This window comes from Podarcis erhardii (assembly GCF_964252035.2).
Source record: "Podarcis erhardii genome assembly, chromosome: 10".
Taxonomy (NCBI): domain Eukaryota; kingdom Metazoa; phylum Chordata; class Lepidosauria; order Squamata; family Lacertidae; genus Podarcis; species Podarcis erhardii.
The window spans coordinates 61,426,442-61,453,402 of NC_138500.1; the positions used below are offsets into that span (position 1 = coordinate 61,426,442).

General features: G+C 42.6%; 2 protein-coding genes across 5 annotated transcripts in view; one reads left to right on the forward strand and one right to left on the reverse strand.

The window, feature by feature from the left end:
- The window catches only part of TUBGCP6 (tubulin gamma complex component 6), a 32,452-nt gene extending 16,944 nt beyond the window's left edge, over positions 1-15,508 (forward strand). For both annotated transcript variants that reach the window (XM_081877792.1, XM_081877793.1), the window contains exons 12-26: positions 56-137; positions 235-323; positions 464-579; positions 1,835-1,973; positions 2,084-2,197; positions 3,810-5,049; positions 5,843-5,898; positions 6,495-6,687; positions 7,965-8,133; positions 9,642-9,783; positions 10,077-10,271; positions 10,485-10,617; positions 12,438-12,651; positions 13,922-14,121; positions 15,051-15,508. In XM_081877792.1, coding sequence (XP_081733918.1) covers positions 56-137; positions 235-323; positions 464-579; positions 1,835-1,973; positions 2,084-2,197; positions 3,810-5,049; positions 5,843-5,898; positions 6,495-6,687; positions 7,965-8,133; positions 9,642-9,783; positions 10,077-10,271; positions 10,485-10,617; positions 12,438-12,651; positions 13,922-14,121; positions 15,051-15,142 — 3,174 coding nt within the window. In that variant the 3' untranslated portion in view covers positions 15,143-15,508. The remainder of the gene's footprint in view (positions 1-55; positions 138-234; positions 324-463; positions 580-1,834; positions 1,974-2,083; positions 2,198-3,809; positions 5,050-5,842; positions 5,899-6,494; positions 6,688-7,964; positions 8,134-9,641; positions 9,784-10,076; positions 10,272-10,484; positions 10,618-12,437; positions 12,652-13,921; positions 14,122-15,050) is intronic.
- A 1,110-nt stretch (positions 15,509-16,618) lies between these two features.
- On the reverse strand, positions 16,619-26,930 carry LOC309350829 (angiopoietin-related protein 5-like). 3 transcript variants are annotated; one of them, XM_081878110.1, is made up of 8 exons: positions 26,728-26,930; positions 26,156-26,325; positions 23,719-23,801; positions 22,691-22,715; positions 20,645-20,736; positions 19,659-19,791; positions 18,739-18,924; positions 16,619-17,017 (listed from the first exon to the last, which is right to left on the reverse strand). In XM_081878110.1, exons 3-8 carry the CDS (start codon positions 23,797-23,799, stop codon positions 16,722-16,724), a joined length of 813 nt encoding a protein of 270 aa, XP_081734236.1. In that variant the 5' UTR covers positions 23,800-23,801; positions 26,156-26,325; positions 26,728-26,930; the 3' UTR covers positions 16,619-16,721. The 3 variants fall into 3 exon arrangements, with proteins under 3 accessions (XP_081734236.1, XP_081734235.1, XP_081734234.1); XM_081878109.1 differs by lacking the exon at positions 26,156-26,325; XM_081878108.1 differs by lacking the exons at positions 26,156-26,325; positions 26,728-26,930 and having other exon boundaries at positions 23,719-24,316.
- Between the last annotated feature and the right edge of the window lie 31 nt (positions 26,931-26,961).

The window sequence follows — 26,961 nt, forward strand, 5'->3', positions numbered from 1 at the left end:
ACTGACCCGAGTTATGCTTGAAAACCACATTAAATCCTGTGAAATTGCTTCCTAGGACTTGCGCATGGAAATTGAAAAACAGGAGCTAATTTTCCACGCTCGAGAAACAGCTACCAAAGCTCTAAAAGCCTTTACTGGTAAGTTACAGGTGTTTTTGCAGTCCAGTTGGTTTTTCACAGCGACTGTTTTCTTTATTTCTTTTTAACATTGCTGCATCTTAAATTTTTGTTTCAGATCAACAAATATCAGAGAAAATGGTGCTGGATGCAAAGAAGCGTGAGCAGTTTCAGAAATTGAAAGAACAATTTGAAAAAGATAAAGAGGTATTTGCAACGTGCGTTTTCTGCTAGCAACGTTAAGAGACAGAGAATCTTTATATAGAACTTGCTTGGATAAAAATATGCAGAGCACAATGTGTGCTTTTGGAATGTGGTTTCTAAAGCTTTCTTAAATGTTTATGTAGCGCCGACGTGCTCTGAAACAGGAGGAGACTGATGATGATTTCAGTTATGCTCGGGAACTGAGAGAGAGGGAAAGAAGACTGAAGGCTTTGGAAGAGGAATTGGAGAAAAGGGCAAGGTAAAAGTGTGGAAGGAAGGAAGGCTGTTAAAATTGCAAGTTCAAAATTTTGTACCAAGCAGTTGTATGTTTACAAAAATAGTTTCCAAGCTGGAAAATGGATAGTCCAGTTTCTCATCTTTCAGAATGGAAGAAGGTTTTGCTATAAGCTACAAACTTCCCCTTATGCCCTGCCAGCCTAGCTGCTGTGTATGTCGTACCAGGAGTCTTTACATTGTTTTGTCTTGGCAGCCCAGCTGCTACATATCAGAGTTTGAACAATATGGTGGTTGCGAGTGTAGATACACTTTTATCAGCTCTGCTCATGTGCCTGCACCATGCCAACCTCACCCCGATATGCAGCAGCAATGTGGAAGTCAGCTGAGAGCTGCCGACCTGCTAGTCTAAACTCAGCCCTGTTATTGACTCAACTGTGTACTGCTAGTTCTGAATGAAAAATGGTATAACTTTGAGTACATTATAGCCATTGGTATTTAGTGAACAGCCAAAACTATACAGCTTTAAGGTGCTTTTCTTGTGTTTGATCTGTTACAGAACAGCATTAAGCTTGCACAAATATCTGACTGCACAGCACAGTGTATGTATCATTTGAAAACACAACAGACACAAAGCTCCCAAATTTTCACCTGTTTAATTTATAATTAAAGGTAAAGGTAAAGGGACCCCTGACCATTAGGTCCAGTCGTGACCAACTCTGGGGTTGCGGCGCTCATCTCGCTTTATTGGCCGAGGGAGCCGGCGTACAGCTTCTGGGTCATGTGGCCAGCATGACTAAGCCACTTCTGGCGAACCAGAGCAGCACACGGAAATGCTGTTTACCTTCCCGCTGGAGCGGTACCTATTTATCTACTTGCACTTTGACGTGCTTTTGAACTGCTAGGTTGGCAGGAGCAGGGACCGAGCAACGGGATAGCTCACCTATTACGGGGATTCGAACCGCTGACCTTCTGATCGGCAAGTCCTAGGCTCTGTGGTTTAACCCACAGCGCCACCTGTGTCCCCAAAATTTATAATTAGGTTTAGAATTATTTATTTTTCAGTGAGCATTGGTTGCTTAGGAACTTCAACATGTTATATGATGCATTGATAAATTATCCGACTTGCTAGCTCACTAAATTTTGAGCTTGTGAACTACATTTTTACTCTGGATGGTAGCCTAAGTAATCTAAATGCCTTCCTGCTGTACTCTGTTCTATCATGGTATATATCCTGTAAAACTACATGGTGAAGTTATTCTACCTTTCTTTTCACTTAGGCAAGAGCTGATTGACCACTATAGCAAACTCTCGGAAGAGGCAGCCCGTAGAGAGAGAAGAGCCCTATGGAAAATTCAGAGGCACAAATTGGAAACGGCCCGTCTCAAATTTTTGATGGAAGATCAAAAGCGTACCGAGGTAGCTTAAATGCTGCTGCTGTTGCTTTTTTCTGGAAAGCACATTGACAGTGGTTATTTATGTATGCATTGGTATGTATAAATCTTTTATCTTTTTCATTTGATGCGTAGGACATGCTTGAGAAACTTACAGGTGGAAAGTATAGGAGGAAAGCAGACATTGGGGAAGGGTGGTGTCAGCAGACTTCTGCCGCAGTTGTGCCAGTCAGTGATTCCAGCATTCAGGTTGGTGTTCCTTTAAGAAAACTCCTGTTCCATAAACACCATCATCTTCTTGATTCACCTGTGGCAAGGACTACTTTCCCAATCTTCCATTCATTCATAAGTATCCCATTTTTTCAGGTTTTATTATTTAAATAAAGTAATATATTATGTAATAAACTCTTCAGCTATCTTCTCTGTATTTGTTACCATTTTTTAAAAAAAAATTAAGTCATCTATTAATCTTGTTTTCTTTTTTAATGTTTCTTTTCTAACTCCTCTATTTCTTTCATATATGCTTTTCTTAATTCTTTCTTTGTTCAGACAGGTTGATATAAATTGCTCCCGCAAAATGGTTTTACTTGTCTCAAAAATGTTAATAATGGAATACATCTGCTGTATTATTTATCTCAAAAACAGTTTTTTAAGTCTGTAACTTTTTTAGCACTATTTCTGGGTCTTTCGGTAAAGAGTTATTTTATCTCCCGTACTCTTTGAGGTTTATTCCTCAAGCTTTAATCCTATTTCCTTCCAACTCCAGCTATATGGGAGTTGGATATCCATCGTCTATTTTCCACTTTTCTTCATGGCTCTTAATATTTCCAGGGATACCAAAAGTAGATCCACTCAATGGTACAAATCTTTTGGGTTGGAGTAAAAGGTAGAGATTTGGCTGAGTAAAACATTGTATTTTATAGTAAAAGTGCCTATTGTGACCCTCCAGATGTTGTTGGACTCCAGTTCTCATAAGCAACGTCCTGCATAGCCAGTGTTGAGGGATGATGGGAGTTGTAGTCCAGCAACAACTGCTGGTTCACCACCCCCTGTTCTTCTGGCATTTTGTACTATATGTGTCAGATTTATTGATGTTTAGATCACCGTTTAGTCATTTCTGGGCACTCCTAGAACTTCCCTTTCTTTTTGCTTTCCTCCTTTTTTGTGATCTGTGCTTTGTAAGATTGCATGTCACAGTAAGACCCACATTTTAGAGCAGGCACCCCGAGACTCGGCCCTCCAGATGTTTTGGGACTACAACTCCCATCATCCCTAGCTAACAGGACCAGTGGTAAGGGATGATGGGAATTGTAGTCCCAAAACATCTGGAGGGCTGAGTTTGGGGGTGCCTGTTTTAGAGCCCAGTAGAACTGCCGTCATACCTGTAAGGAGGGGAGTTTATAAAGTGGCCTGTTTTCTGGTTTTAAATTGGGAGCTTTTGGGGCCATATTGCATGTTAGTGTGAATAGTAGGTAGAATAGCCTGCCATTTGTTCTCTATGCATATCTTCTTTTTCTTGAGCAAGTGTTACACTGTTGGGTTATAGATAGTGCAGTTAAAAAAAAATGTAGAAACCAGTGCTTCAAACAGAGGTCTTTGTTTTCACCCGATATCCGAACAATGCAGCTGGTTATGCAAGCAAATGTCAACTGTTTCCATAGTGACTGAAGGAGCTATTGGAGCATTTGAAAAGCTCGGTGAATATAATAACCCTAAACTGCTTAAAAAATAAACAGTGATATAAAACTATAAAAAAGTAGTTTCAGAAACTATGGATGAAACAATTAAGGTGAAGATATCCCAGCTGTATAAGTGAGTTGCATATCTGTTCTAGTAATTAATTTTCTTTTTTCCATTTCAGTTAACTTCTGCAGAGCCTGAATGTCCTGATGGTGTGGACATCGGCAGAGACCCAGAATCTCAACTGGTGATATCCCCAGGCTTACTGCAGGCAACAAATATACAGTCTAATGATTATTCAGAGTCCAAAGAAACAGAAACTGCATCTCAGGTACTCCATACGGAGCAAGCAGCTACTCTGCCAAAGAGTGTATCTGAACTTGGTCTGGATTTTGAAGATTTTTTACCAAAGCCTCAGGAAGAAACATTTGTTGTCCCCAGTGCCCAAGAGACCAACTTGTTGGATGAAGCCCTGCAGAATATCAGTTCAGATCTTTCATTGCACGGTCAGACAGATGAAAGTAGTTCTGCGCCGAAAGGTGCGGCAGAAGGGGAAACCGGTACCCAAGTCTCCGAATACGACGGGTATGACTTTAATACTGTTCTCAGGCCTTCAGTCTCGCACAGCCATGTTGCAGCTGGAGAAAACGTATTTGATGTTGAGGACAGGGTCCCTCGCTGGAACATTCACGGCCATGCGTCTGATGCAAATATTAAAATTGGGGAATACGTACCTGACGCTGAACTCTCCCACCCGCATTCAAACCCTCATGGCCACTCCTCAGATGCACACATCAAAATTGGACAGTATGCTTCTGAGGTCGAACCTAGCCGCCCACGCTGGAATATCCATGGGCATGTCTCTGCCGCTCATATTCAGGTTGGAGAATATGCCTCGGAGTTCGAGCCATCAAGGCCAAGGTGGAATATCCACGGCCATGCTTCGGATGCCAATATTAAGATTGGAGAGTATGTGTCAAATATAGAGCCGGCTAGACCTCGCTGGAACATCCATGGCCACGCGTCGGATGCTAATATCAGAGTTGGGGAAAATACATCTGATGTTGTGTCCTCGCGACCTCGCTGGAATATTCACGGGCATGCCTCTCAGTCGCACATTAAAATTGGAGACATGGTTTCTGAGTCGGAGGTTTCTGTGCCCCGATGGAGCCTCTTTGGCCATGCCTCGCAGTCGAGTATTCAAATAGGAGAGTGGACTCCTTCAACTTTCAGCGATCCGATACCTCATCTTAAAGCTGTCTCTGGCCCTGCATCTGACTCTACAGTTCAGACATTCCTGTATAACGGAGAATTCCCTACAATCAAAGAGCATGATACAGGACAAGAGTCAATGCCTTCTGGTTGTGTGCTGAGCGATAACCTGGATGAAAAGCCACAAAGAAGCCTAGAAGAACAGGGTGGTGAGTGGCAATCAGTGAACAAATTACTTGGTAGACTTTCCTCCTCCCCTCCATTATTAAGAGCCCTAAAATAGAAGTCTATTCAGGCCGAGACGAACCAGTTAGGATCCTTTGTCTTCAGTGGAAGTCAGTGGGCTTACATCTGGGCAGGTGCCTTAGTGGGTTTGTGGTCAGGTTATACAGTCGTACCTTGGTTTTCAAACGGAATCCGTTCCTGAAGTTTGTTTGATATCCGAAAATGTTTGAAAACCAAGGCGCAGCTTCCAATTGGCTGCAGGAGCTTCCTGTATTCGATCGGAAGCCGTGTCGGACGTTTGGGTTCCAAAGAATGTTTGCAAACCAGAACACTCACTTCCGGGATTATGGCATTTGGGCACCAAAATGTTTGAGTTGCAAGGCGTTCGACAACCAAGGTACAACTGTACTGAATAAAAACTTTATTTTAACTATATTTTAATGGGCACTTAAAACAGAAATGAATTAACTGTGCATGTTTCCTAAATACTGCTTTCTCTACAAAGGAAACCTAGATCCACATAAATGCAAGAGACCATCGCCATTAACAGACAAAATTCTATTATGAAACAGAAGAAAAGCCTGATAGTTTTTTATTATTACTATATTGGTCCTGGGTAACATGAGTGGGAGACTAAATCATGTATTTGAAATGCTTGTGTTTCTTGTGAGGCTCTGTACATTTCACACTGCTTTTATATTCCTTAAGGCTAGACAATATTTGTCATGTTTCTCAGTTCCCTCCAGTAACAAGTCCCCTCTTTTTTGGTTAATATAGCAATCATAATGGATGATGCCAAAGATCTCTCCACAGCGCCTTCTCAGGATGTACAGGTGAGGAAACAGCAACTTCAGTTTCAAATTACTAGCCCCCTAATCTTAAGTAGATGAATCTCATTGTGATGCTCAAGTAAAATTACTGAAATAATGGGTACTATGTTCCTTTGAATTATTTTAATTCTCCCCAATGTTATTCCCTATCTTCACTCATTTAAATCTTAAACAGAAAATATTACCAGCAAGTATTACTGTCTTTACTTGCTGATTAGCTAAGTGCCCTCTGAATTCCTTATCTGAACCCTGTTTTATTCTCCCAGGGCCCTCTGACTTTAGGAATTTGCAAAAATTCTGATACCGACTTGACAGATCGCTTAGCTAAAATCAAAGTGAAAAGGGCAGAGAGAAAAAATTAAGCTTAAAATGAGGATAACTCTAGCCCATTTTCACATATATATCCTTTAACATACATGATTACAAGCAACGCTATTACTAGCGACAACGCTAAGGAGGGCTGCTTAAATGACAAGAATCTTGAAGGTTCAGTAAAACCCAGGATGTAATGATAAGTGAGCTTAAGCAAGAGTGCAAAGCCTTCTGGATCAAAAATGAGCCTCCTTTTCTCCAATGTCCATTCCACTTTTTTTCATCAGGTAGAGGAACCTGAAAAATCGACCGAATTGGTTCTTATGACTCAGCAGATTTCTCTCTCTGACGTCAGCACATCTGAAAGTTCAGAAGGCGTAAGCACCGCTATTGCCAAGTGGAAGAAAGAGGAAGATTATGTGAAAGCCTTATCTGATCAGTATTGCCTTGAAAAATACCAGGACAGCTACGATTTGATGTGTGAGTACTCCTAACATGAGGTGCATTAAGAGAATGGAACCGCATATATGCTGTTACCCCTCAAGGAGAGTAGTGCTTATGGAATTTTGTGGTCCTAGAGTGTCATTCACTAAGAACGTTTCTGGGGAGGCTCTTTCCTGCAATCAACTTGGGTCACATTTAAATGATCCAGCCACGTAGGTTGGGGTCTCTTGAGGATGTCAATCGCATGATGGGGATTCACATAGCGGGCCCCCACCTGTGCTGTGGGGACATTTCAACTTTATCCAAGTCACTCAGATAAAAGCTGCTCACACATGCTATGGGTAACATCATCATTATCATTATTTATTAATTGAATTTATATACTGTCCTATACCTGTTCTTCTAGACAGAAAGGTTTTTTATTGTGCTATCATGCTGACTTTGCACACTTGGTATCATTAAGACACACAGAGATTGTGTCAATCCTTCGCGGATTCTCACAGGTACAAATAAGTACCAGACCGCAGCAGTGTTGCGGCACAAGTTTGTGCAGGATTCTGTAGACCTCATTTGGTTAAACTCTAAATTGCATTCATTTGTACCCTTTCCTCATGATTAATTACCTCTGAAATGCCCTGCCTCTGGATATTAAAACGCCCTTCTGACTTTTCTTTTGGAACATCATTTAAATATATTTTTGTTCACAGTTTTGGAATTTCTTTTAATGGCAGGCACTTCCTTCACCAATTGAGAGGCTCTTCTGAATGTGTACAGTGTGTTTGAGACAGATATATTTGGGCAGAGCAGGGGGGGGAGATGTATGTGTGGCCCTGTGTGTGAAGAAGTGCGGGGAGGTATGTACATAGCTATGTGTGGTGAGAGAGATGTATATGTGGCTGTGCATATGTGAAGTGAGTGTGCTGTGTGCGAGAGAAAGTGTGGCCAACTTGTGTATATTATCTTGCAATGGAGGAAGGAATACTCCCTGTTATTAAACAACAACAGCATTGTTGTGCGCCAGGGAGATTAGTATTGTTCGACCAGCAGGACATGGTGACTTCCAAGCATGAGGTTATCTTGGGAAACGTGGAGCAGCTGTTACCACAGACTATTTTTGTATTTTGCTGTGTCTTCCCCCCCCCCCCTCTGTGACTGCCACCCGCACTTCCTTGAAATTTGAAATGGGCTCACTGGCCGAAATGGTTGCCTCTAATCCGAAATGGGTGCCTCTAATTTTTATTTGCTGTATAGCATTTTGTTTTGAAAGTGCTTTAGAAACAGTAATCATTGTTTTTACCTATGCTCTAACACAGCAGAACTTCCAGTTTCCCATCTTCTGCATCATGTGATACCAAGATCCTACACCTTCCCTGTGGACCCATCAGCGCAGTCAGCAACAGACGAAACAGCTGTACAACTGAGCGAGCTCTTATCACTCCCAGTACTGATGAAACGGTCAATCACTGCCCCTTTGGTTTCTCAGTAAGTAAAAAGTGATCGGTCAACATTGTAGTAATAATATAGCTTGCATTGCTGGTCATATTCTTTCCTTAATGGGGAAACACATCGATACGGACATTAACCTTCTTTCCTTTTATTTGGTTAGTAACGTGAGCAGTTTAGTGACTGCCGCAACAAGAAATGTGAACTGATTCAGCAGTATATAGTTCAGATATCTATTATTGGACGGCATTCTTTAGCAGATCTTTAAACTGCAAATCATATTTCTTCCTTTCCAGGATGGATGTGCCTCAGAGTTCTTATCCACTGTCCATTCACTTCAGAATGTGTAATGGGGGGGGGGGGATGTTTTTCAACCTGAGGTCTTCATGGACCCTTCACCAACCCTCTAGGGCTGGCCAAAACTCCACACACACACACACACACACACACTCTAAAAACTACAAACTCATTGCTGCCATTCACCCATTATGAAGATCCCCATGTATAATCCTATTTCTTTCACTGGAGAATCAGGGTTATACACACAAAGAACTTGAATAGAGATTTGCTTCCTTCATTGAAATTGATGGCTCTTCAAGTGGGAGAGCTCAGTATGGATTGGTCCCATTAAAAAAAAAAATGTGGCAATTAAAGTCAGATTTCAGAAAGTGTGGTGAAAAGCATGCAGAGCCAAGAAGGGACAGAGCAGTCTGAATATAAGGTGCTGGACTGGATAGGGAGTCTTGTGCTCCATTTCTTCCTCATTGGAATTTCCATGCCCTTCAGGACACCGGGCAAAAAGGTCTGAACTTCTCTGCCTAGCCTAGCCTTGAGCCTTAATGGGAATGCAGATCATTCACTTGATGGAGCAGGGAAGGGAGCAGTTTCCATCTGCGTCAAAGCGCTAGGTGGTAGAGGTTTAAACTTCTCTTGTCCATTCCAGAGCCTTGACGGCAACGCAGGTTGCGTTGCCTCTGCTTGGTTGTGCACACTTCCTCCCCCTGTACAGTGCAAACACTACCTACCACCAGTGAACTATTGAACGGGGCCTAGTAGTGAAGGTTTGGTGCTCTGCTCTAGAATGAGAAACCGTAAAGCTTCTAGTTAGAACATAGCAGCTGTTACAGATTTTGAACAGTGCAGGAAGAATTACTTGCAAGTGTAATGAACAGAAGTGAGAATGGGCAACTGGGATTTCTTTCAAAGGGCATTTTCTTGACACCCTTGCTGCATCCTGTGTTTTTTGCAAATGACTGCCTAAAGGTACCAGCCCAATAGAAGTAGATTACTTGGAGGGAGCCTATAATTTGATTGTGGGTAGAGGATCAAAACGTTGGCCATTTTAAATTTACCCTATCCATGAAGCTAAAATGCTGTTTTACTGTTTTAAAATGCTGTGTATCTGAAGAAGTGTGCATGCACACGAAAGCTCATACCTAGAACTAACTTAGTTGGTCTTTAAGGTGCTACTGGAAGGAATTTGTTTTTACCTTTTTATTAGTTTTTTTTTTAAAAAGTAACTGGTGTTTGTTTTCATTTGTTCCTAGTGTTTCACTTGTGAACAAAGCCATTGTTGACTACTATTTTGTGGAACTCAATATTGAGAAGCATTTTGGAGCACTAAGGCATTTTTTGTTGATGGAAGATGGAGAGTTTGCTCAGTCACTCAGTGATCTACTTTTTGAAAAGGTATTTGCAAAGGCTTTTCCTTAAACGCCTGATTCTTGACTATATATCTAGTTGCTGGCATGTGAGGAAATCATATTACATGTGTATGTCCTACTAAAGATAGGGATTGTGTAGCATTTGGCAGTAGTTTCAATGATCACAACCTGAACAACCTCTCTTGGAAGTTTTAAATATAAGGGACTTTCTGGCTTGAGCTGTGTTTGTAGGAACATTTTTTAAAATCCCATTATCTACTTTGGAAAGGTTATTCTGACAAATAAATTCTCAATATCTAATGTGTTTTCTAATTTCAGCTTGGATCAGGACAGACACCTGGCGAACTTTTGAACCCACTGGTCCTCAATTCCATTTTAAATAAGGCTCTGCAATATAGTCTCCATGGGGACACTCACTTGGCTTCCAATCTCTCATTTGCACTGAAGTACCTTCCAGAGATGTTCAAGCCCAATGCGCCCGATGCCCTAAACTGCTTAGAACTACACTATAAGGTGAGAAGGCACACAAGAGTTGAGAAGTGAGGCAGATTTTAAGATTCCCCTATATGCATTGCAGTTAATCGATCCTGCTTGTTCTCTGATGCTACTTAGAAATGCATTCTGTTCTGCTAACTGTGACATAATCCTCAGCTTAAACAGGCAGCGGAATATTCTGATGCCTTGGGAGACATGCAGTCATAATAGATTTTTTTTGTTTTTTTATAGGTTGACTGGCCCATGAACATTGTCATTACGGAGAACTGCATGAATAAATATAACAAGATTTTCTCTTTCCTGCTGCAATTGAAGCATATGGTGTGGACTCTTAAGGATGTTTGGTTCCACTTAAAGCGAACTGGTAAGATAAAATCTGACTACTTTTATTTAGCCTGAAAGCTAACCTGTTCAGAAGATTCAGATAAGTGAGTTAAATCTAAAGTCACTGTTTCCTATTTCTACCGTATTTACTTGAATCTAATGCGCACCTTTTTTGGCCCAATTATGTTGTGAAAATTGAGGTGCACATTAGATTCGATGGCACATTCACATTCGCCAGCAAATACTTTATTTAGTTTCAAGACTCTGATGAGGTGCGCATTAGAATCAATGGTGCCTTAGACTTGAGTAAATACAGTATATTCCATGAGAGTTTGCAAACCCATATAACTGAAGGTGAAAGCGGTTTGCTTTGACACAACAGAAGAGGTTTTGGATTCTCATCCAGATGGAATAAAAGAAAGGCCAATTGTCTTCCAAGGGTGGTATTCCAGTTTGTTCTGTGAGCTATTAATGCAACAGCAAGAAAAAATAACTCCTGCTTCACCTAGTACATTGTAGGTATTGCACAATAACATATTTGAAATAGCAAAGAGGAAAAACATAACCAAGCACAAAAAGACAAATGGATATATTGATTGAGGGTGAGTTTATGAAAGCCTGTTTCAAGTAAGATCTATTTGATTTCTAATCTGGTCTCCTAGTAAGTACAGTGGTTTTCAACCAGTGTGCTGTGGCACCCTGGGGTGCCTTGAATGATAGTCAGGGGTGCTGCGGGCAACACTGGCTTCTCTCCCTCCTCGCGTCTCTGCCTCCCAGAGGTTTCCACAGCTGTTTGTTGCAGTGGCCCTGGCTACGAGCTCGCCAGGCATATATTACCTCTGGGGCTGGCCAGGGGGTCCTTCCCAGGCCCTTTTGTGGTGGGGGGAGGGGGGACTCAGAAACCTGGGGCTGCAGCTGCCCAGAGGACTCCCGAGGGGAGAGGAGACAGAGGGAACACTCCACAAGGGAGGGTGTTCAAAAAAGGGTGAGAGGCAGCCGGCTCTGCAGGCAAGGGGTGAAATAACTGGGCTCCTGAGCCCCACAGGGTTGCCACAGAAAGAATGTAGTTGGTCAAGGGAGCCGTGGACTCAGAAATGATTGAAAACCTCTGTCCTAGTCTTATTAAACCAGGATAGTGAATCTGGGCTACATACTATGACCCCCACGCTAAAAAATCTGACAGCTCCTGTGGGTCCCCTACTGTGATGCCATGCTAAGTGTTTTGTGCCCTTGCAAGACGCCTCAGAGATTTTTCTATTTTAAGAACAGTTTAGATTCCCACCCAAAAAGTAACTTAAAACATTGGTTTTTTACTGACTGCCCCCGTAGGCCACCTGCTACTGTGATCCCAACATATTTTTGTGGCTCTTCACAAAATTTGTTAGTAAAAACTGACTGTGCCCGCTTTGCACCTTGGCTGCTTCTGCTTTGGCATGCGGGCCAAGAGTGGTGGTCCCTTTAAGAGAGTCTGTGTACTGGTCCAGTAAACGCTTCCGCTGCGCAACCAGCAACAGTTCTCTTTGCAGAGCATTAATTAAGTCCAGTGCAGAGATTCTTGTTGCAGTACAAGCTTCAGAGTCTCAGCAGCAAAGAAATAACGACTCAGGGAAGCCTGTCTTTCCAAAGACAGGTTTATTGCAGAAAGATAACAGAAACACCTCCGGAGCTTTCAGACATTTTTGCTTCACGCCCCCACAGGCAGAGAAAACAAACACTCTTTATATACTGAGCAACTTAACAACTTAACGAGCTTGACTACTTAAAGTCACATGACATTGCTAACTTGCCAGCGTCTTAGGTTTCACACCCTAACACCCTTTTCAGGCGCTGCGAGCCATCCTTGTCGTTTTGGTTTTTCAGCTCTGGTGAAGCATGCATCCAACTCAGTTCAGTTTCGACAGCTCCAGCTTTATAAGCACGAAATGCAGCACTTTGTGAAAGTTATTCAAGGCTACATTGCCAACCAAATCCTGCACGTGACGTGGTGTGAATTTGGAAATAAACTGTCTTCTGTGGGGAACTTGGAGGAAATCTACAGAACGCATGCTGACTACCTCAACAAAGCCATCTTTCGGTAAGAAGATTTCTTAACAAAGCGTTGCACATTTGCCTTCCCTTGTCTGCATGTAGAGATGGACAATTCTCATGTAACTAGAAAGCTGGGTGGACGTGTCTTTTCTTTACGTAGGCTTCTGCCACCAGTTCTGCTGTCATTGTGACGTGGACAGCGGGAGGAACTAGCAGACCTCACCACTTAGCCCCTCGTCCAGGTGCCCATATTTGCAATGCCTAAGGAGAGTTGCACTTTGCTTTCAACATATTTACAACATCTGAGAAAGAGAACCAGACCATTTCTCTCGCAGACTGCACAATGCCTCTCCCCTCACCCAGCTTGTGGACTGAGGCAAGGAAAAGTGAAGTGGGAAGGAGCAGGAAGATGGAGACAGAAATGTCTCCGGAAGCGGTGCCTGTCCTCGGGGGGACCGAAGCAGAGAAATTATAGCACAGAAGAGAGCAGAAAGGCCTAAACCTCTAAGCCCAGCCCGTTGGCGTGGATGCATATTGTCCCTCCCCAATTATCAACTAATCGTTTGAGGAGAGGGTGATAAGATTCCACCCCAGCTGGTCTGCATGGATGTGTATATGTATGTCTTTGTGCATTTGCTGTGGGTAGAATGCCACACCCCCACTAGCAGGGCTGGGCGACAACTGCGAGCCAGAGTGACAGGGGGCTTGTTGAAGCAGAGGGAAGAACAAGCTGTATCACAGCTTGTTTCTCCCTCTGCAGCGGTATCGGGGCAGACTGCGATTGTGGTTTCACTCAACAGTATATCGCTGGGGAAACTCATGAGTCCCAGCACCCAGCTGTCGCTTGTTTTTCCCTCAATGCACTGGGCGCTGGTAGCAGAGGGACTCAGGAGGCGGCAGTTTCACCAGCGATATACTACTGAGTGAAGCTGTCCTCGTGATCTGCCCCTAATACCCCTAATAGGCGATAATATAGGCCAGGCCCACCCCCTGGGCAAATGCATCTCTGACTTACAGTAGCAATCTGAAAGAAGCTAAGCCTTAGTAAATGCTCTATAGTACCTGGCAGCATTTAGTCCATCAAAATGTTATTTAGGATAACTATTATCCTAGTACTGAAAGGTAAGAAGATACAAAGGACACAAATTCACTATATTACTGGCATGTTGTCTTTCCTATCTGAAACGATTCAGAAATTGCATCTGCAATCAAATGTCAGCAGACATGTTCTTTAAGATGCTCCTGAACATTGCTGCAGATGAAAAGTATTGCTGCTTGCTAACTTAATATCAAAACCATCTCTTTTCTTTTGACAGAGGATTGCTGACTGAAAAGGCAGCCCCTGTAATGAACATTATTCACAGCATCTTCAGCCTCATTTTAAAGTTCCGTAGCCAGTTAATCTCTCAGTCGTGGAGTTTCGATACCAGCAAACAAATGGCTGTGCATCCCAACTTTGGCTTAATGCAGCAGTCTTATAACACGTTCAAGTACTACTCCCATTTCTTATTCAACGGTAAGAATTCTGTTGCTGCAAGGATGGGAACCTGGGGGCTGTCCCCAAACTCCCCATCAGCCTCTGATAGCATGGCCAATGGTAAGGGATGATGGAAGTTGTAGTCTAGCAACTTCTGGCGGAGGGGCACAGTTTCCCCAACTATATTGTGATAGTTAACTGGTGATATTTCACGCCCAGTCCTAGTCGTGACTGTGTTCCTATTATTTTAAACCAGCCCAGCCCTCCCCAACCCAATATGCTTCAGATGGTGTTTGACTGCAATTCCTGTCAACTCTGGCCAGCAGGATCAATGTCATGTCTGAACCAGGCCATTGTGTAAAGCTTGCATGATCTTCAACAGGAAGAGGTGCACCCATAGAAGATAACATAGGTTACCTTACATTGGGGTCAGGCTACTTGTCCCTCTTGCCCAGTATTTGTCTCCTCTGGTTGGCAGTACTCTCCAGAATTGCAGACACAGCTCTTTAACATTGCTAGCTTCCTGGATGCCAGAGATTGAACCTTGGCCTGTTGGCATGTAGAGAATGTGCTCTGCTATAGTCCTTCCACTTGGTGTTCTGCTTTCAGTCCTATGTATGTTTGCTCGGAATCTGGTGTGCTCAACAGACCTTGCAGCAGTTGTAAGCGAAATCTGTAGAGCACTGTGCTTAATAGAGTTTGTTAGCATGGGCAAGTGAGATAATATTTACGATAAAAGAGAGCAGATGCCTAAAGTGTTCTTGATTGGAACCTGTAAAAACGAACAGGCTCAAGTGAAATGAAACCTCTGCTAGGACAAATAAAAGAGGGCAGCAGCTTGCTTACCTCATTGAGCTTGTGCACACTGTTAAGAGAGGAATATCAGAGGGACAGAGATTTGAGGCTGACCGATCTGTAATATCTCTTGCCATATTAAACAAGTGTTGTCTTATTTTCTTTTCTTACAGTAGTAACTAAGCTTGTAAACAGGGGGTACCAGCCTCACCTGGAAGATTTCCTGTTGCGAATCAACTTTAATAACTACTACAAAGATAACTGAGCTTTCTTAAAATACATCGCAAACCAGTGATAGAACAGACTCAGCTACGTGTTTTCATTAACTGGCACACTGAAAGCTGCCAGTGTCAAGACGCTTCTGTAAAGAAAAGCATGTTTATCAAAGACAATTGAAGGATAGAAGGGGATCCATGGAAAATATCATCATAACTAGGAAGATAACGTCATTCCGCCCTGCTTAGCATGGTAGAAGTTTTTATTCTCCTCTGTGCTGCAAAGCATGCTGCCAAGTGCCGATACAGCAATATGTGCATTAGTGTAAATTTGTTAATGTGTATATTTTTCCTAGTAGCATTGTGAAATCTTCTCATGTAAATGTGTAAGAAATAAAAAGCAAAGCAGAAACATACCATTTGGTCGTCAGCAGTGTGTATTACTAACATCACTCTCAGGAAACAGATTGAGAATAAGAGCAGCAACCCAGTGAAACAGGAAGTTAAAGCACAACTAGTGATGGCCACAGACTCAAGGTTATAACTGGAATGAATCAATCGGTTTATTGGTGTACAAAGCTTAACGGCCTTATGAAATCTGAAAAAAAGCAAATGGCATATTCTGAAAATTGAAGGAAATAAAGCAACAAAGGAATGTGATATAAATTGCATTGCATAAACCAATTCATGGTTTAATGGAATGCACTAATCATTGCATTGACAACAGCAATCAGAGTTAATGACATTGTCTCCTAAATTCCTCCAGCCCATTTAGTTGTAAAACCCAAATTCTAAATTCTCCTAGCTTTGGTAACAACACACTTTTATTCTATCTAGGGCAGTAGGTGAGGATTTTGCGGCCTCCATTCAGCTGGGCAAAGCATACAAAGCTGAGCAGAGATCAAGCAACAGTAATAAAACATCCCTACCCACTAAAAAAATAAAATAAAAAGTAGCTTGGTTCTTGTGTGCAGTCCTAGCAGCAAAGAAGCCTGCAATTCTTTTGCCCAGGAAGAAAATGGTGGGGGAGCGAGATGTTCATCCAAGCAGCACACAAAACGGCTGGTTTTTGACAGGAGGAGAAATTCCATAAACTTTGAAATTTGGTGCAACTATTTGGGGAATAGTCAAAGAGGGAAATTAACTGATGGGGAGCTGTTGCACTGCTAAGGCACAGATGCCACATCTCTACTGTCTTGCCTGTTACCAAGCAAGGTCTTTAATCTTACTTCCCCCTTTTTCATCCTCTCTCTTTGCATTGGGGTTTGATGGAAATATGGGTGGGTTCCTATCTAATTTGTTCTACAGGGGACAGTAGAAGTACGTCTAGGATTATGACTGCACTAAAATATATGTTCCTTATTACTGAAATGGTTTTGGCAAAAAGGGAGGGGAAGGGGGGGACTACGTCTACTGAAAAACTAGAAAGACTTCAACAATCAATTAGCAGAAACTTCATTTCTTAGATCAGTCAGACTTGCTACTTGATTATATGTTGCATACGCAGCGACTTGCTAGTAAGTGGCTGACATTCATAGTAACACAGGGATGGTTTTGTACTAAAACTGCTGAAGAAAAGGAAACGAACTCGCAAGCCATCTCTGGCTAGAGAGTCTGACATTGTTACAGCTAAGTACATTTTATCTTGAGTTCACTAAATAGCAGTGAATCAATATTACTCCATGTTTTCCAGTACACGCCAGATACCCAACCTCTACAGCTGTCTTTGGGATGCCACATCCCGTTGAGGTCCGCCATGCCGCAGTTACTGTACCACCACCCAGAACCGTAGAGCTCGCCAGCGCAGCTGTCGAATGCTTCATCGCCCACAAAACATGGGCCACAGTCGTCATTATCACTATCAACCGCACTGAAGAAATTGCCATCTTGATTCTCAGAGGGTTCACGCCCTCTGAATGCATCTCCTAAACCAAGAAGAAGAAAAAAAACCCTAAATTTTAGTCTCGTTAATTGCCTGCATTGGGGCATTTGGGGCAAAGAGAGACAAATTCTTATTGGCTTACTGGTATAATTTGTTTTTCTTCAAGCATTGTCCACAGTACTTCTGCTTTTATATTTTTCATAAAATAATTCTAACTGCCATAACCCACATGTTTTTCAAAGAACAGCAGGCTGTTCTTGGAGCTTTTACAAACTATTGAACTCCCTGGTGATTTAACATACCTTTTTACAATCTTAACCACGTTGCGATTAGGAGGTGTCAGTCTAGAGCAGCTGGCATTCTCCGCTTGGCTCTGAAACTGCCTCGTGGTAACTAAAATGCCCTTGCAAAATATAGCGTGAATCAAATTACCAGGTATTTGCTTCAACGCAACCCTAAATTCGTATTGTTTGGTTATCTGAAGAAAAGCAACAAGAGTAGTATGGGCTGAAGCAAGTGTGGGGAGCCTTCAGTCCTTCAGAAGTTACTGAACTACAAGGCTCATTTGGTCAAGCAAGCATGGTTATTTAAGGTTGATGAGAGATGTAGGGAAACAACATTTAAAGGGCCAAAAGCTTCCTGCACATGAACTGAAGGTGTAGAAGTGGTAAGATGTCCCTTGTCAAGTGCCAGAACCTGTGTAGCATCTAAATGGAAGCAACTGGAACAGTCACCTTCACAATACAGTGGTGCCCCGCAAGACGAATGCCTCGCAAGACTGAAAACTCGCTAGACGAAAGAGTTTTCTGTTTTGGAGGTGCTTCGCAAAACAAATTTCCTATGGGCTTGCTTCGCAAGACGAAAATGTCTTGTGAGTTCCTGCGGGGTTTTTTCCTCCCCCCCCTTTTCTAATCCGCTAAAAGCCGCTAATAGCGCTAATCCGCTAAGCCATCAATGGGCTTGCTTCACAAAACGAAAAAACCGCTAGACGAAGAGACTCGCGGAACGGATTCTTTTCGTCTTGCGAGGCACCACTGTACTGTATACCCACACTCTTTGTTCTCCCCCCTCTAAAATAATTGTATAATTCTTATTTTTTTACCAAATATAAAATCTATGAACAGATAGAACCCAACTGGGGCCATTGCTCTCATTTAAGTATTTTGATCCAGAAGATGATTTTCAGAGGGATTTCCCTTTTTGTCCTGCAGACCCTCTCCATTTTCCACTGTGTCCTAGGGAGGGGGTTCCCCAGATCATGTAAGCTGTTTTTCTAGGGGTGTTAGGGGGAGGGGGAATCAGCAAAAATTACTGTACCTCTCCCATTAGAAGAGGTATCCCCAGGATCAAAATTAATTTTGAAAGTGCAGTTGGGTAAGAACCATATATGAGTTGTATGTACATTTCCCCTTTCATTTGTATTAAAATTATTTTCAATTACAAAATATACCAATACTTCTTTCAACTTAATGCTAAAATTATGCTTATATCCAGCCACTACACACCTATCTAAAGGCAGCTGTATTTATTTAAAACCATGAATGCATTGCTACCAGGCCAGAGTAACTCTAAGTGGCTACAATGGCTCTGGAAGGTTAATCCTGCCTGAGAAGCTGCTTCAGGAAAATCAGAATTTTATTCCAGGGGTGCAACCTACCAATAATGTCTTTGTTTTCCAGCTTGCTTAGTTCTGGACCCAATTTTGAGAGATGCTAAACTGGTAAACATGGGAGTCATTGCACACATCATCACTGAATCTCTTACCCACATTCCCTCTGTATTGCCCCAAAGAAAGGCGGTATTTTTCATCTTCGTTGCCAATTTCGAAGGTCTTGTATACAGCATAGCCTTTCTTCCCTTTGCAGTTTCTCATGTCCACTCGGAGCTCACATTTTTTGTCTCTCTGGTGGGTCAGAGCATGAATGTAGACAAGCCCTAGCCAATGTTCAACTGGAAAACATAAAGTTGTGTTTTCATGTATCCATCACCAATTGTACATCATCTTGAATGGGAAATAAACGCCTGCAGTTTTGAGAGCCACAACAGTTTTCAGCTTCCTACTTAGGGATGTGCATGGCACAGTGGTCTAAACCACAGAGCCTAGGGCTTGCCGATCAGAAGGTCGGCAGTTCGAATCCCCACGACGGGGTGAGTTCCCGTTGTTCAGTCCCAGCTCCTGCCAACCTAGCAGTTCCAAAGCACGTCAAAGTGAAAGTAGATAAATAGGTACCACTCCAGCGGGAAGGTAAAGTGCGTTTCCGTGTGCTGCTCTGCTTCGGCAGAAGCGGCTTAGTCATGCTGGCATCATGACCCGGAAGCTGTACACCGGCTCCCTCGGCCAATAAAGCAAGATGAGTGCTACAACCCTAGAGTCATCTGCAACTGGACCTAACGGTCAGGGGTACCTTTACCTTTACTTTCTACTTGTGCGTACATGGGCAAGGATCATAGCAGAGACTTTTGAATGTGGAAGGTCCCAGGTTCAATCCTTGCCACCTCTTGAAAATAATTAGGTGGCAAAATGGGATGGGGCAAAAGACCTCTGCCTGAGACCTTTGAGAAATTTTGCACATGTAGGTTGGTTGTTGAAGTCAATCAATAAGATCCATTTGTGCACATAGTGTGACGTCTAAAGGTAAGTCCACAGATCAAAAGATTTTAGTTGAGGGGAATAATTTACTTACATTCAACATGGCCAAATCCTTTTTCATATTCAGACATCCACCTCCGAAAGTTCTCAGGTCCACCATACAACCCTTGTCCAGTGCGTCGCTGGATAACAGTCCATCCACCATCGTATCTCTTTTCACAGAATACCTAGAAATTTACGTTGGTAGGTAACCAATCTGAATTATAGGATCCTAAACACAATTGACTATCAAAAGTGGGCAAAGGGAGCCAGATGGCTTTCCTTAAGAGTGTGTGAGCTGTGGCACCATCATCCTGGCACTCGCCCATCAAAACTCCTGCAAAGTCTGACCAGAGACAACAGGAGTCTAGGGCTCACCTGTATGCACAAAGGCAGGCCTTAAGGTAACCTGAGGCTGTTTAGGACTTTTCAGGTTAGTATCAGCACTTTAATCTGAAGCCAGAAACCAATAGGTTACCAGTGAACCTGGTGTTAGGTCGGTGTAATATGATTCAGCCATGCTGCACTAACCAACAATCTTATGACTGTATTTTGAACCAAATGGTGTTTCCAAAATATCTAGATACCCCCATGTAGAGAACATTGTAACCAACTTGGATGCAATTAGGGTACGAGTCAGAATTGCCTTCACTGGGTATGGCCAGACCTGGCAAACCAGATGAAACTTATAAAATATGGCCACAAACACAACTTGAAAATTCAAGGACAATGGTGGCTCCAGATGTACACCTAAGCCGCACACTTGACCTTTCAGAGGAAGTTTGGAGGCAGGTTGTACATCACCTGCCAGCTCTCTCAATTGACTGAATTAAGTTCTCCTTCCCCCTTGCAGACATTAGTTTGAGTTTCCAATGCCTCTCCGGGGTCAGATTATGGAAGTAAGAGGTAGAGCTGTGTGCCATCAGTATACAGGCCCAGACCTCCAGATCATGCAGTTGTTCAGAAGACAAGGCATTTGTAAAAACAGGGGCTCTCAATAACACCTGCGGCTCAGAATGTAATTGTAGAACCATACCTTACCTCAAAAGGCTTATGAAAATGCTTTGGTTTGATCCAGTAAACGCCGCTGGGGAGAGATGCATTGGCAGCAAATATCGCTGTGCAATCAGGTCCTGTAATGGAAAGAATGAGTAAGGCTGATGAGACTCCTGCGGCTCAGAATGTGTGAACAGCAAAATGGAGCCCTGGAATTAAGGGCAGAAGCCGGTTGATAATAAGGTGGAACCTGATGGAATAAGGGCAAAGCTCAGTGGTACCTGATGAGAGTCAAGGGAAGTGGGTGGCTGGGCTTAGGGATGTGTAAATCTGTCAGTTTCAGTTTCTCTGGGTTTCTTCCCATCTTGAGTTCAGTTCTCTACATTTTTATATCAACTAACAAAAGTTCTTTTTAAAAAATCCTTATGAAAATGCATCAGCGTTTAAGCGTTAATTTCTCCCAGTATACACACTGATATGCTGTTTTGCCTAATACATACATTTTAGTCAATCCATTTCCCCAAATATAACCTATAATTGCATGCTATTTTGCTAATACATGCTTTTATGCACACTGAACCTTAGCGTATACATTTTTGCACAAATTACTAGGCACTGCAAAATTCATAGAGTGCAATTTTCAAAGGCTGGATGTGTTTCAGTTCCTCTACTGTTTTAGAAATTGTGGTTCACCTTTATATGTGAACTGAAGATAAAATCTTCCCCACCCCTAGCTGTGCTTGAGGGAAGTGGGGTGAAGCAAATGGCAAAAAGTAATTACTAATTGCATCCAAATATGTAATTACCTATTCTGGTATATTCTGGGGTATTATGAGCCAAGCATGATTTGTTTCAGAAACTTGGGAATTCATGCATTCAACTGAACTTCCAAAGACTCTTCCCCGATAGTGTAGGTTTCTTAGTTAGAAATATATTCAGCCAATGTGTGCAGAATCTCGTGCCAGACCTTCCTGTTAAAGATGCAAAGTTTGGGGATGAAGCTGGCAGAGATGGAGACACTGGAGGCTGAGATAGCATGTGTGGGCCCAATTCTTCCTCCGTGGGTTTTCCAATGAACACCCAAATAAGGTTTAAAATGTGAGAGACCAGTTTCGTAGCCTCCTCTTGCTCCTAGTTTTTCAGCTGTAACTGTATCTAGCTAGGATGAGATCACAGGCCCAAATGATCCATCTTGTTTTCTTAAGGCCGATGATACTTAAGCAAAAACCTGAGCCAGGAATTTTGTGAATTAGCCATAATTTGTCTTTCACACAAGCTGTGTCAGGGTGTGTTTCCTCCCCGGTCCTTGAAGGATCAAACAGCGGTACTTAATTTCAGAGTGATGCAGCACATAGGAATAGCTTCCATTAAGTGCTGTTAATGAAATGACACTCATCTGCAGCAGTACATGCAGAGAAGAATAAGAAGTCATTCTCCAGCTCTTTTCCTTCCTTATTATCTCTGCTATCAGCCGCTTTTCTGACTGAAGCGTACATCAATGCGAGGAATAAGATCTCTAGCCACTGATGCTTGCAAAGGCCATCAGAACCACCAAAATACTATATAACAATTAAAAAGCAAATAATCCCACCCGCACTATGTCACATCTTGCCCTGTTTTTCGCAATGACCAACCTCTCCTGTGTTTTCACCACTTTGCTTCCTCTTAAAACTGGTTACAGGAAGTAAAGAGGCTCTGCACTGCAAGGGTTAGACTAGATGACCCCTGGGGTCCCTTCCCAACTCTACAAACAATTATGACTCTCCATTCAGTTTATTTTATAAGACATCTGAAGGCAGCCCTGTTTAGGGAAGTTTTTAATATTTAATGCTGTATTGTTTTTAACACTCGATTGGAAGCTGCCAAGAGTGGCTGGGGAAACTCAGCCAGATGGGCAGGGTATGTATGTATGTATGTATGTATGTATGTATGTATGTATAAATAAATAAATAAATAAATAAATAATAATTAGAAGCTATCGTGAATCAAGGCCCCAGTCACATGTTTATCAAACAGAGATGTGCCCCCACATTTGCATGAAAATAGTTTAATGATCATTAAAAATATGAACAACAACAAAAAAACACCTACCTTGAGCCACCCGCCGTGGTTGTGCCTGCAGAGATCAAATTATGTTTATATTAGACCGCTAGAAACACTGTAAAAATGAAGTTTTCTAACTTTACTTATGTACAAAGTTAAAAACCATTTTTTTTGTCTTCATGCAAAAACATCTCCCCCCCAACCCACCCCCACGCACTGCTGTACAAAGGTTTATATTAGAGATAAGCAGACCTTACACCAGTGCTATCTTTCATTTTGGAGAAAGGTGGAAATCTGCAACTCCCTTGCACCTTTTTGCCACAGGACTGCTCCCCCCCCCTCTGCTCAGCCTTCCCCAATCTGTGGCCCTCCAGGTGATGTTGGACTCCAATTTTCAGCAGCACAGCCAATGGCCAGGAAGCTGCAGTCCAACACCTGGAGGGGATCAGGCTAGGGATTGTTGCTCTAGTAGTTTCACCTGGAGGACAGGCAGAAAATTAAGTTTTTAAAGGGGTATTTCCAGATGAAAGGAAGTTATTTCCTCTCTCCAGTTGGGTAACTTGCGAGGCAGTCTTCTTTAGCGAAGACTGGCATTCAGAAGAAACTTCTTCTGCCACATTTCCTCTCATCCATTCTCTGCTGTTTCCATACTGCCAGAGGCATCGCAGCCAGACAGTAAAAGTGAGGCCTAAAGAAGTAAAGCATCAATATCTGGCTTTTCTGCTTCAACCTGGGGTGGGGAATCTCTGGATCAGGGGTCAGCTGTGGTCCTCCAGGCCTCTCTATCCCACACTCTCTCACCCTCCCTAAGACACCCCCCCCTCATTCAGACCACTCCCCTCCCCAGGCCTGTTCCACACCCTCCTCAAGTGCCTCCACCTTGCTGGAATGTGTCCCTGAACCATGATTATGCCTCTTGCTTACCTGGCTAAGAGCCACGCCCTTTGCTCTACAGTACCTGCTTTTGCATCTGGCTCCAGTCCCAGAAGGTCCCCCACAACAATGTGACCCTCAAATGGACAAAAAATTCCCTGCCCTTGGGCGTCAATGGAAGTGGCAATATATTTGTTTACTACCTTTGTCCCGGCTTGCTGAAAATCCAGAATTAATAAAAACCCTGCAATGCTCTTGATCTGGAAACAGAGGTTCATTCTCATAACTGAAATAAATAATAATAATAATACAGTATAGCTATTGCTTTCCATAGCAAAGTTCAGCTTATATTTCAGAAACAATAGAATCACTACAGCACATACTTGTGGTTCCCAGTTAGCAAAGTACTGCAGGCCCCTTGTTTTTCAAAAGCCAAACCAAGGACCCCCTATTGTTGAAAATGTTGATATTTCTATGGTAGCTTTTGGTGAATTTACTATGGCAGTTCCCTAAGAACAGGGTTGACAGTTGTCGGAGGAAACTTGGTTATCAAAATACGGGTACCTGAATGTCTTGGCAAACATACACAATTTTAATCTGGGGGAGGGGGACAACATTGGGGGGAGCTCTAATTTCGCCTGGGAGAGCTGGTCCAGTGAGAGTCCAGGCTGGTCCAGTGAGAGCTGGACCATAAAGAAGGCTGATCGCCGAAGAATTGATGCTTTTGAATTATGGTGCTGGAGGAGACTCTTGAGAGTCCCATGGACTGCAAGAAGATCAAACCTATCCATTCTGAAGGAAATCAGCCCTGAGTGCTCACTGGAAGGACAGATCCTGAAGCTGAGGCTCCAGTACTTTGGCCATGAGAAAACTCCCTGGAAAAGACCCTGATGTTGGGAAAGATGGAGGGCACAAGGAGAAGGGGACGACAGAGGATGAGATGGTTGGATAGTGTTCTCGAAGCTACCAGCATGAGTTTGACCAAACTGCGGGAGGCAGTGGAGGACAGAGGTGCCTGGCGTTCTCTGGTCCATGGGGTCATGAGGAGTCGGACACGACTAAACGACAACAGTGCCAGGTGGGTCTAAGGCAAGCCAACAGCTAGGAACCAGAAGCCATGAGGCCAGCAAGCCAGTCAGGACCAAGGAGAAGTCATAATTGTAGGGGAAGCTAGGTGGGAAGAGTCAAGGAGCAAGCCTATATTGAAGTCAGAGGCAGAGGATAAACCTGGAAATGGGGTTAAGGAGCAATCCAGAGACCTTGCTGCTCAAGCAAAGATCAGGTAGAACAGGAAGCTCTCTTACAATCCTTCCAATTCAGGTGAATTCAGCAGTGAGAATGGAGGGCAGTCAGTCCAGGGCCTGATGGTACATTTTAAATATGGTACATGCTGCTCACAAACTCCCACATCACATTTAAATTAGCCCTTTGGTAAAAACCCCAGATTCACAATACTATATCCACAAGGAAGAATTCTGTCAAGGAAACAGAAGGAGAGTCATTAGGGGACATTAATGGCAAGTGAATAAAGAGGGGTAGGACATCTCCATTAATTACAAGAATTACATGTTTATAAAAAGAATCAGAGGGATGCTGCAACTATCACATCTAGGATCATACAGAAGCGTTAATCTCATTTTGTCTCTGTCTGAAATGTAAGACTGGTGATAGATCATCCAGCAACAACAGAGGCAAATAACAGTCATGACTGCTCTTGTAACATTTTACAGTTATAAATTTGCTGGTGTGATAAATGAGTGTCTGTGTATGCCTGTCTGGTCACCGATTTGGCACAGACAATGCGAGTTACACTGCGTCAAGAACTAAATGGAGAGAGGAGGAAATAAGAGATCAGATCCTATGTATTTCTCTGCAAACATGTAATCCACTTCCCACTTACCTGGAAGTTAACTAGACTGAACACAATGGGACTTGCTTCAGAGTAGATATGTACAGGATGGTGCTATGAAGTTCCTTCTCCCCAATGCTAAGACTAAGAATGGTTATTAAACAGGAAAAACGACAGACAGCAAATACTCTCCACTATGCATAAAATCCCTCCAGATTCACATTAGCAGAACAAGATTTCTGAACACCCACTCCCAAATAAAACACACACAAACTTGTTAGTGAAACCTTTGTCTCGAGTCCACGCCCAAGCACACTTGATCACCTTTCCAGTAGGATTTCCAGAAGGGGAAGGCTGTGTTACTTTGCTGCTACAAACCCGACAGAATGTCTAATGGCAACTTAAAGACTAACAAATGTATTATGGCATAAGCTTTTGTGGACCAGAGCCCACTTCAGCAGATGCATTATCCTAAATTAGCAGATAAATTGGCTGGGGTGGGCAGCAGGGGGAGGAGCAGAGAAGGAAGTGAGGTTATAGGCAAAAACAAAAAGTTAGGTTATAGGTAAACACAAAAAGTACAGACTGTGACAATTACATTTAATGTAATTGTCACAGGCTGTACTTTTTCTGGTTTCCGCTAATCTCATTGTTTACAACCTCTACCTCTCTCCCAAAGCATCTGTATAGACCTGCCAGTTTAGCCTAGCAACATGTCTGTACAAAAACAAATGCCTTAAGTAAATCATTAAACCTGGACCCAAACTTAGTCAAGCTTAGAGTAAACATACTGGATTTAATAGAGCTGAATAGTTACAACTAACTTCAATCCCATTGATTTCAATGGGTCTACTAAGTGCCAAAATCTGGATCCAAACAGTCTCCCAGGTAGTTCCACAAATCTCTGTGGTTATTTTCCCCCAGGAGATGACAATAGATCTCTTTTTGAGACAAGCAGCTCCTAGATATGGTACAGATGTGTGCAAAGGAGACCCAAAATGCAACTATTGCTCTTCACACACAATGTCTTTATGGCAATATATGGCTAGAATGAAAAGAAACACGGCTAATTGGAAAATACTAAGTTTCTACTTATGTGCGATTTCTTATCAATGCCTCTTTAAGAAGGTTGGGGCAGGGCGGGGACCATTTGTTGAAAGGCAAAGGTACAAATGTGTAAATAATTAGTGATATTTTAATGCTGATGTCTGATTGTATTTCATTGCATCTGGGACTGCAGAAGCAAAGGGGAAAGGGCCTCCATCATGGAAAAGAAAAGAGCCAACTGCTATGTCGGCAAAAATGCCAACAAGGGAAGATCAGCCTGACCCCAGCTACATATGAACACCCATTCATAACTCACCACCTATAGAAATGCTCTCTTCCAATCTTCTCTCTTTTTCTGCATGTCATTGTGAGCCTGATTGTCAGTGCCTATCTTTCTCTCTTTAAAAAAACGACACAAGCCTTTTTTGGGAGACAATCCTCTAAAAAGTGGGGTGAAATACAGTAAATATGTAATTAACAAAGATCCAGAAACTTCAGCATTGGATTTCTCAGAAATATAACGACAATGGACATACCTGCGAGTAGTGAA

Excerpts from the sequence above, each read along its gene's own strand:
- LOC309350829 (XM_081878108.1), bottom strand. The coding sequence starts at position 23,847 with ATGGAAAGCAATAGCTATACTGTATTATTATTATTATTTATTTCAGTT. Across the intron at positions 19,792-20,644 it reads ATTTTCATAAGCCTTTTGAG|GTATTCTGTGAAAAGAGATA; the intron begins GTAAGGTATGGT and ends GTAAATTTCTAG. Across the intron at positions 17,018-18,738 it reads GCAATACAGAGGGAATGTGG|GAGATGCATTCAGAGGGCGT; the intron begins GTAAGAGATTCA and ends TTCTTGGTTTAG.